The sequence below is a fragment of the Erpetoichthys calabaricus genome, chromosome 10 (genome assembly GCF_900747795.2).
Source record: "Erpetoichthys calabaricus chromosome 10, fErpCal1.3, whole genome shotgun sequence".
Classification (NCBI taxonomy): domain Eukaryota; kingdom Metazoa; phylum Chordata; class Cladistia; order Polypteriformes; family Polypteridae; genus Erpetoichthys; species Erpetoichthys calabaricus.
The window spans coordinates 43,211,408-43,222,603 of NC_041403.2; the positions used below are offsets into that span (position 1 = coordinate 43,211,408).

An 11,196-nucleotide genomic window follows, 5' to 3' on the forward strand; every position below is an offset into this window, starting at 1 on the left:
ACCCTAGTGGTCTCTTGAAGTTAAATTCCTCGTGCCAGAGGAAATACTGCATTAGCCAAATTGTCTCAAGCTACGGACCCTTCTGGGTATAATCATTGTAAGACAGAGTGCACACCCCCTTCCTTCAAATACTTAAGGACATCATGTGCAATTGAAGTTGATAGTATAATATGGCATGCTCTGTTTAATATGTTATTTCTTTCCATACTTAACATTTTGTATGTGTTTTTAGCTGGTTCTTTGAAGTCCTAGGTTATCCCAAGTCTTCAAAACCCAACATAGCAAATGGAGTGATGATGGCAGTGATTTTCTTCATGGTGCGGATTGCTGTCATGCCCTTGTACTACAAAAAGATGATTTCCATCTATGGAACAGAAGCTTTCTACAGGCTGTCTTTTGGGGGTCGTAGTGCTTGGATTTGTTCAAGTATTTGCTTGGATATTATGAACATTATGTGGATGCACAAAATAGCCCGTGGTTGCTATAAAGTTCTGCGTTCTAGCAGAAAATATAAGGTAGACAATTAAGAAAATGGTAACATTTACTAATGAAAATATGATTACTACTGATAGAAAGGAAGACTTTGGATTCTGAAAAGGAATGCACCTTCTCTGTTATAAATATTTCCATGAAGTGCTTGTCCATATGAAATGTTACTCCACTCATGCATCTGCAAATATTTTGTCATTTGACATCCAGTGCAAGCTGCTACATGCAACATTCTTAGTCAGTTTAAAAAAATTAAAGTATCGATAATTTTGCTTAAAATGTTCAGCTTCAATTCATGGTTGTGTCCTATTAGTTGAACTACAACAGAACAGCTGTTTTGCCCCTAATGATACTGCAGCCGATTGTATGATTGTAATTCCAGAAAAGATGGGGAGAAAAAGCTATTCATTTTTAAAACGCTTTGAGATGAGTTTCTCAGGTTTTATTTAATGATGAACCAAAATAATATGTTAGCTATATTATTACTGGTAACATGCTTTATCACAGATACAAAACTATTTTTTCTTTCTTCTAATGTGGATGTTTAGTTCCCTGGGAACAGCTGTCACATTTCATGTAGTACTTTGACATTGCTACACATTTAAAACGATGAATTTCAGCAGTGTTGCTGTTTTAAGATGTTTTAACATCCTAAAGCCTACCGAATTGCAAAGGAAAACACAGAATCATGATTCCAGTTTGAGAATAATGCAGTATTGCTAAGAAAGGTTTGTTACTTTTAAGAGTTTCCTGTTTTGGGGATCTAATTGGATTTCCAGATCTAGGACACACTTATTTAAAATGCATTTTATATAATTAAAAAAAAAAAGGCAACAACATGGTGATTCCATGTGTCAATTAAGAGTGCCAATCAGCAAAAGAAGCATATCAAGTGCAATAAATTGTATGCAGATACTGATGATGTAAACTTCACTCAATGGTTTTGGATTATCTGCATTCTCTGAAAAGGACTTTCAGCTTTGTGATGAATTCAGGCCTGCTGATTGGCTGCTTGCTTGTTCTCAGTGGGCAAGTTTCACTCCCTCTGCTGGTGTAAAGAAAAGGTGATTATAAAAAAGGCTAATTCTGTGTGTAGGGATATATCAATATTTTTATACTTCGTTTAACTTTGGAGTTTTAATGGAAAAGGGACTAAAAGTGCACTTATGCTTCAAATACATCTGCTTTACATAGGAAATTTAGTTTATTAGGCTTTCTTGAAAGTTCCTAATTGTCATCAATGTGCATTAGCTACATTTTTAATTGGAGTAGCACTGATGACAAAGTGATAGATAGATGGTAACTTTACCAATAACAAGGGTACATTCTAAAGGAGGATTTTTTTTTAAATACTTAAGGTCTTACCCTGTATTGTGTAGCATGTTTGCATATGTAGAGCATCAGCAATGACCTGTATGTTGATCTTTTACAGACACATCAATTCATGTATACAATACTATTAAAATGCTGTATTCTTACTACAGTTTATGTATAAAAGTGCATGCTGCAATATTTTCTCATTAATAAAAGTGTCGATGGCAACTTTTTACTTTAAGTACTGTAACTTGTTAATGCATCAAAGACAAAACCCTATACACGTTGTAATTTTTGTAAATGCTCCCTTTAACAATAGGTAAATTATATGCACAAGGCCTTCTGTACAGAAGGTGGAATTTTCTTCTTTTACTTGATTACCTCATTCAGTATGTTAATGACATGCACCTAATTTTAAAACCAGCACGTCTGCATTTAATACAGAAATGTTGAATCTATTTATGGATCTGTATGGTATGAATTATAAATATATGGTTCTGATGTATGTAAATATTACTTCTTAGTAAGAGATTACTATCAAAATATACAGAGGCTGTTAAATTATGCTTATGATTTTTTTTCACTTTGGATAATTTTAGTTGGAATTCATGAGGTTTGAGTCTTCTTTTAATGGGGGTAAACTTTCTTACATAATGGGTACAAATCAGAAGATTTAGTGTTTGGCACATTCACTTAAACAACATTGATGCCTTAATTGTATTCTATTGTCATTTCTTCTTGTGATTTGCCTTCACCGTGAACATACGTAACACAAATTCAGGAGCATGGGTATGGTAAACATTCAAAGTGCTTTTGTTTTTAAAATTGTTTTATGTCCAGTTTTCTGATAGTTGTAATTAAACAATTTTTTATTGTCAATTTATCTTTTCTGTGGTTGTTAGCAGTGCTTCTGCCAAGTTCTTTTAAATGTAAATCTAGAGAAGAGCACTACTTTAGAGTTGATATACAAAGCAGTTTTGCTTTTATTTTTAGATTTATTAGGTAACTAAATTGTTTATAAATTGTCACCAGCGATTAGAGTTTTGCAAGCAACGTTTGCTGTTATGGAGACCATTTCTATTTCAAAAAGTAAGCAATATATCTGTTGTTTTGCATTGTATCTACTAAAAATATTTTGCATAATTAGATGCAAAAATATTTTTTTCCTAATTAAAATACTAACTGTATTTGAAAGCACAAGGTTTAGTTACGTGTTATTAGAATTTTACGCTTTCAGATATTTTTAATGCCCCTTTCATTTCATTGATTTGATTTGCCTTGTTTTGAGCAACATTCCGTTCTGCATACATGTTATACTATAAATGCTTACATATGTATAATACAGTGTACTCATACTGCATAATAAAATATATTTGATTATCTACAAACGTGGTAAATTAAGTTCAAATCACTTTCAGAATTGCGTCTTCTTCTGCAAGCCAGTACTAAAAAATTACTTTTTCTTACTTTAACCATCAACCTTCTTTACATTCTGGTGAAAGAAATTCAAGAATGTAGAAGTGAATGTGTATAGAATTTTTATTTTGTGTTGGTTTTTCTCTGTATTATTAATTCCTACATACTTGGCCTGCAATAAAGCAATACATTCATAATTATGTGTAATTGCAATAAATGAGTCTGTTGCATTTTTCTGTATATGTTCTAATGCTGTGTTAAGTTCAGTTCAGTACAACATCAGGTTGTAAAAATTGCTTTTGCAATTTGGAAATAGTGTATTGAAATACAAACTATGTTCTTCAAGCAAATCACAGTGCAGTAGGAGTGAAACTGTAACAACTAACTCAATACCATAAAAAGATCTTATTTGCTTTAGTTTTAGATGATCATCTTGGAAGGCGCAATAGTACAACATTTTAAGCTATAAGCTAAAATAAGTGTATTTTCTAGATAAGTCAGAACGGCATGTTGAGCATTTGAAATGTAATACACTGAAACCTATAAGAGCAGATTGCACTTTTCCTTAATTGTGTAAGGAGCTGAGCGAGTGCGTATAGAAACCCCAGCTGTGTATTTGTCAAAAAGCAAGGCCCACATCTTTAGGGAAAGACTGGAAGCTAGCAAATAGTATATGAAAAAGGTGAGTGGATGTTTAGAAAGCTTTTGATATGGTGTAACCACAAGGGGGCACCACTGAGCTGCAAACCACAGACACAATGTCACCCAACACAACTTTGGAATAATATAAAGGATTTTATTTCTCGGCAACACCTTTTCAAGTCAACACTGCCACAATACATAATAACAAATACAAGATTCTTCTGTGCCTTCTGCCCTGCTGGTTAGTGCCACCTGCTACCTCCCGGCACTGACTTTTTGAGGTAAGGCTGTGGGCTTCTTTTAAACTGCACCTGGGACTGCTTCTGGTATTATGCCGTTGATCATCTAAAACACTTCCGGAACATGTGGAAAGCAGGGAAGTCCTTCCCCGGCAGTACCCAAGGACATACACAAGGCTGTGCTTCCAAACTTCAATTCCCATGCCACCCTGCATTTGTTGTCCGTGTTCCTCTGGGCAGAACACAGTTACATGTGTTGTGTGGAGAAGTGAACTGTTCCCAGCATCCATGTTTGCCCAGTTCATCCAGTATTCTTTGGCATTCTGGCTGGATTGAATTACTACTCCTGTCAGCCTTCCATCATGGCTAACTGGCAAGTAATTATCCTCCATCCTGATCAGGATGCCCGTCCTTCCTCTAGGGCACATAAGATGCTCATGTATTAAAGGTTAGAGATCAAAGTTAAAAACATGGAAATTAAGGGTGCATTGCGTAGATTGGTGCAAAATCTGATTGAATACTGGAAGAAAAGGTTTATGTTGTGTGGAACCTTTTCTAAATGAAGTGATGTTAAAAGTGGTATCCCTCATGGATCAGTGCTGTGGCTATTGCTGATTGTAAAACAAAAAAAAAACAAATTAGCTTAGTAAAAATATAAATAACAATCCGGTTAAGTTTGCAGATCTTACTAAACTAGGCAGAACCATGGATGATGTTGAATCAGCTAGATCTGGCCGCTAAAATCCTGCTTTGGAAGCTCAGGACTACCTACAGCACATACAAAGCTTTTATCTGACAATTGGACTGGATTAAACTTAAAATAAAAGTATAAAGATAGTTTTACAAATTACCTGTTGTAATAAAATGTCTTTTTTTCTAAGTATATATTTTATCATATTGTTACACCATCCTCACGACAGTAGGACTTTAGGGACCTTCAAAACTCCACATGATGTAATGTTATAGAAGATAGAAGTGATGACCTTGTGGGGTTGAATGGCAGCTCAGATACTCAGAGAATATGTGCCAGTCCTGGAAACATTGAGCATGACAGTGCAGGACATTTTCATACTCATTCATACAAGCCTAATTATGAGTTCCAAATTAACCTGATATGCAAGTGTTTGGGATATGGAAGGAAGCTCATAGGGGCACGGAGAAAATGGGTCTTCTTCTAAGCCCAATGTGGTGTATGTAATTATAAATACAGGACAGTTAAACCACAGAACCAGGTGCAATACTAACACACTATGTAAATACAAATATACTGTATATCCAAATGAAGGTTGTACTAAATGTAACGAGCATGTTGCAATTACTAAGCAATTCCAGAAATAATTGAAATGCATGGTATCATAACTCACAGCTACGTCTATCATCTCACTGCTGCATGAAACAGGATGCTAACTTCTTCAGTCTTGTGTTCATAGCACCTTGTGAGAAATACTATATGTCTTTGCATTTGGTATATTTATATTCCCAAACCAGATCAAATCAGGATATTTTTGCATTTGTGCCCTGGACAGGATTCCAGTCCATTGCAGTGCCCACTCACACATAGCCCATCTATAGTCATTAAATAGGCCAAGCCAGCACGTCTTTGAAGATATGGGAGTAAAACCCATGTGGACATGAGAAGGAGGTCATTCAGATTCCACATAGCAAGCAACCAACTGTGCAGTTTAAAGCAAGAACACTGAATCAGTGAGGTCTTAGGGCTCCCCATTATGTCACCAGGGTGTGTGATTATATATGCGTGAGTGTATATATATAATATATATATATTCCTGCCAAAGTCTTAAATGAATTCCAGCTACAGCAGCAACAGTTAGTCATCGTTCTAAGAAAACTAAAACAATGATGGCAAGAGTGAGAAATACATTGACAATCAGCACAGGTATTCATAATGGCAACAAATTACATCTTTAGGACAACGTAATTAAACATTTTATTGTAGAAAATTATCTCCCATACTAACATGTACATTTATTGTAGCACTAGCGACTGGGAGCCCGATCGAATCGGGCTACAAATTCTATGTGAAATCAATACTGTCTCTGCAAAGAATTACTTGTTTTTTAAGTCCCTGGAATGATTTTGTTCTAATATATAGATTTGAGCAAATTTTGATGATTCACCCACTCCGGGGTGCAAGGGTCCAGATTGATGGTATATTTGGCCATGTATTCTGTAACAATATGGACCATGGTCTGGAGGCAGGGATATTTGTGCGCCCATGGATGCACAGGCTAATGCACTGTTGTACTTTCTGATATTTTCCAAGAACTGCTTGGAGTTTGGGTCTAAATATGTTAACAGGTTCTTAAACCTGTCAGGATATCTGTAAGGGTTAATTCGAACTCGACCTTTATGGAAGCAATTGTATTCTCCACTTTGCTTGTTCTCACAGGTGAAGTTGAATGAGTTGCAATGTTTGCACAGGTTGTCAAATGCGCCAGAGTGGTGCTCTGGAACTTCGTCCTCAATAATATCTGTGTGACTGCACATGGCAATGCTGTGCCGCTGAGCATTTTCACGCGGCAAGGCACGGGCTGCTCGATGTCTTTCAACCCGTGCTGCATTTGCGGCTGCTCGAGCTTCTTCAGTCGCTTGTGCACGGCTGGCACGATTTCTTTCAGCGTTAGTAGCATTCTGTAGCGCACATTCTTCATCTGTCCTTTGTGTCCGATTTGCACGATTTCTTTCAGCGTTAGTAGCATTTGTAGCCACACGCTGCTCATCCGTTTGTTGTGCATGTTGTGTACGTCTGGTCACATTAGCAAGTCTACGTTCCTCGTCAGGCATGTGACTTTGTTTCCTATGCATCCTTTCCGCGGCGCTGCTGTTGTGGTTGCGTTGCGATCATCACTCATTTTAGATTTGAGATTGGTTAAAATTTAAACAATGACCGTTGTTAATACCCAGCCGTCATTACGCATACTTCTAACTTGTATTGCGTCAAGGTATTGACGCGAACACCATACATACAGGGTATTGACGCGAACACCATACATACGGGGTATTGACGCGAACACCATACATACAGATACTATCAAATTATATATAAGGTTTATAATGACTACATATTTATCCTGAGATCAAAATGAGTACACAGAGCATTCCTGAGCTTTAAGTGCACCTCTCTGGTTAAAATTATTTGCTGGCTGCCTTGAACTCATGGCTGCAATGATGCCATCAGATGTCAATATTTTCAAAGCACCTGGGGCCTCATGCATAACGCCGTATGTAGAATTCACACTATAACATGACGTAAGCACAAAAGCGGAAATGTGCTTACGCACAAAAAAAATCCAGATGCATAAATCTGTGCGTTCGTCAACTTCCACGTTCTTCCGCTACATAAATCCCGGTCAGCGTGAAAAGCAACGCACGTGCACGCGCCTGCTGTCCCACCCTGTCTCCTCCCCGAATTACGCCTCTTTGAATATGTAAATCAATATAAATAGCCCTTAAGATCAGCCTTCTGTGAAAAGACAATGGCAAAACCACGAGGCAAAATAGAACAATTTCAGCGAATACCAAGTGGAGGCAAAGAAAAACATACTATTTGTTATTTTAAACAGTGGTATAAACAACAAAAGGAAGTTGATCGAGTGACATAGCATGTAGGAGAAACTCGAAAGCTCAAGTTCACAAACTCGCACAGTGCCTGAAATAAAAAAGTTGTCACATATCAAAGTCGCCGTGAAAAGCCAAGTCGTAGCCCACCATCTGAGTTTCATATGAAAGCTTATTAGGGTACAGAGAAAAAAAAATAGGTACACAGTGGGGAAAAAAGCACGAAATGTCAACTTTAATCTCGAAATTTCCACTTTAATCACTCAGTTTATTTTGTCATTAAAGTAGAACATCATAAACTTCATTTTAAAATCGTAATTTACTAGTTTTCCAAATCCCATCATAACTAAAGTAGCACGTTAAATGCTTTGTTTTGTATTTGATCTTCTGTGTGCTCTATGTGTGTGAATCACTACGTGCTTCTGGGTTTTTTCTTCCTCCGACAGGACACAGAATCCATTACATTCGTAATATTACAGCTCTCTGAATAATTAAAATACTGAGATGTATACTTGATATCATTTTCATGATGATAGGAGTTAAAGCATGTTATTAAACATGGGAACACGGTGGCGCAGTGATTGTGCGCGACCTCCGATGAAATTATTTATTGTAGCAGTACTGTCTCTTTCAAACGTACTGACCTCCAATTCCTGTCCTTACCTTTCTTTCTCCAAATACCCAATCGCCACACAATCAGCTCTGTAAAAGACGTTAAGCCATCTGTAAGCTTATAACGCTGATTATTCAAAACTTTTAAGGAACACTGAAATATCTTCGTAGTACATGTTTAATTATGCTATCCTTCACGCCAGTCCCAGTGAAGCATACTGTGCAAGGCAGGAACAATCCGTGAACGGAGCGCCAGATCCTTGCTAGCGTAGCGACACTGTGTCCTTTAATTATTAACAATATAGATTATTTAAATGAAGTTAAAGTTTTATCTGTATAATATAATAAACATATTTTGCTGCATTTCATCTTTAAAATGATATCGTCATCATATGTAAATACGCGCTTTTTAATGTGGCTCTGGTTGTGCAGTATTATAATTGCAGTGCAAGTTTACAGTGAGGTGATTGTACTTATAAGTCCAAACAGTTCTACAAGGAGCACTTGATGGACTGATTGATTGCGTTTATAGTTCTTGGGATGAAACTCTTTCTGACCCGCGAGGTCCGTACAGGAACGGTTTTAAAGCGTTTGCTGTATGAGAAGTAGTTCAAATAGGAAGCATGGCTGAGGCAGCGTGTGCTTGATGCTGTATACCGATAATTCTCTCTCCGATCAGCTTCTCCGAGTGGTGCAGTGAGAGTAATATGGAACAAGATGATCCGCTGTGGCAACCCCTAACGGGAGCAGCTGAAAGAAGAAAAAGAAGGTGCAGTGAGAGTAACAACGCTAAAGCAGCTATGGTATTTGGAATAGTTTGACCATTCCATGGACCATTATATCGTTACAGGGTAATTACAATCAGATGCCTTAAACTAAAAAACAATATGCAGTTAATTTCAGTGTATTTATTAAGCCGCGTCAGGGATGTGGATCTGAAAAAGAAAGGGTAACCACACAGGAACAGTAGCACTGCTTTGACACTGGGTGCCGCCAGTCTGCAAAACCGAGCGGAGAACTTGCGTACGCCAGGGTATGAGGTAACGTGGAAATGTGTGTGGCTTTACGCTAAGTTTTATACATCGCGATTTGAACGTGGAAACGTTCTTACATTTTTGTGCGTATGCACCGTTTATGCATGAGGCCCCTGATCTTTTCTCGGCACAATCAGGAAGAAGCTTCAAAGGGCTTTATGGGCCAGCCCATCATTAATTTTATGGCACAGGTCTACAGAGAGTGCCTTGAACTTCATGACTTGGTTTTGTCCCGACATGCAGTGTGAATTGTGAGAACTGACATACAGTACACAGGTGTGTTCTCTTCTAAACCACGTCCAATCAATTCAGTTTGCCACAGATGGACTCCAATCAAGTTCTTGACACAAATTAAAGCAAACTGAATGCACCTGACTACAATTTGGACAGCAAAGGGACTGAATACTTCTATGAATGAGAGATTTCAGTTTTTCATACATTTGCAAATATTTTGCTTTGTCATTATGGGTTATAGAATGTTGGTTTGATGGGAAAAAACTGCAAATTTATCCATTTAAAATTATATGTACAACGCAATAAAGTGTGCAGAAAGTAAAGGAGTCTGGACACCTTCTGAATCGACTGTAAATTACAGCTGGCTGATTTTGAAGAACTACAGGATAAATGATGGTACTGTTAAAACATCATTTTCCACCATCCTAAAGAACTTCACAGAATACTTATGCAGTCCACTGAACAAACTTCTTTTTCTGCTCTCAGAGTTCAGCATACTTGGGCCTCCCCATATGCCTAAAAGTGTATAAATACTTCATGAGAATTTAAAAAAGGAATCATACTACTGTAAGACTCTGTAAAAACAATGAATTATTTATAGTACTAATGACATGATAGAATAATAAATAGTGAGTTTTATGGTAAAAGCATTGTTGTTTTGAAGTTTTTTTTTATTTTATAAATTTTAAATATTTAGATAGATAGATAGATAGATAGATAGATAGATAGATAGATAGATAGATAGATAGATAGATAGATAGATAGATAGATACTTTATTAATCCCAAGGGGAAATTCACATAAAAACTCTTGCATGTGAATGTTTTTTACAATTGAAATATTTTTGTATAACCAATAAATGATCAGTATGTCAGATGTAAATATAATCCTGCCTGATTCATGCCAAAGCACTGAACTTGGATATTCTGAGGTGATGTGAAGAAACCATTGGTTGTACTGAAAGCTATAATTGACAGTTAACTGCATTATTTAATATTCTTGCATTTATAAATGACGGTTAACTGCATTATTTAATATTCTCACATTTGCTCATTGAAGTTTGTATCCAAAGCAGGTGGCACAATGGTACAGAGCTCAGCCTCACAGCTCAGGGACCGCATTTTGATTCCTGGCCTGGTGATTGATCATCTGTGGATTTTGCAGATTCTTTTCAAGTCTTTATGTGTTTTTCTGCGTTCATCTTGAATCCCAATGATTTGAAGACTAGTTTGATTATCAGCTCTAAATTTGCTCAGCTTGAGAGAGTATGTATGCCCTGAGTTTCAAAATTAACAAATATAATGAAATAAAGCATAAGTGTGCTTTGGGACTGTGGGGTGAAAACCATTTTAATTCTCTTACATTCATTATTTTCACAATATATTGTTTATTACTGTATAATGTTTTTCTCAGAATTTTAATCAAGCAGCATGTTGTCAGATAGGCTATTGCTGCCACTTCACAGTACTAGGAGGCTGAATTCAGAACCTGGCATAGTCAATGTCTGTGTGGAAATCAGCCCTGGATGAGGTGCCAATCAATTACAGAGTCTGTTAATATTGTTTTAAACATTGCAAGACATTTTAAAAACGATTATGTTGTTACCAAAAGGCACATGTTATACATTTACTGCACATT

The 11,196-nt window shown here is 36.8% G+C and overlaps 1 protein-coding gene across 1 annotated transcript in view; it reads left to right on the forward strand.

Moving 5' to 3' along the window:
* Positions 1 to 3,416, forward strand: part of tlcd4a (TLC domain containing 4a) — a 74,417-nt gene extending 71,001 nt beyond the window's left edge. Inside the window, exon 9 of the mRNA XM_028811122.2 lies at positions 233 to 3,416. Coding sequence (XP_028666955.2) covers positions 233 to 527 — 295 coding nt within the window. The 3' untranslated portion in view covers positions 528 to 3,416. The remainder of the gene's footprint in view (positions 1 to 232) is intronic.
* Positions 3,417 to 11,196: the final 7,780 nt, after the last annotated feature.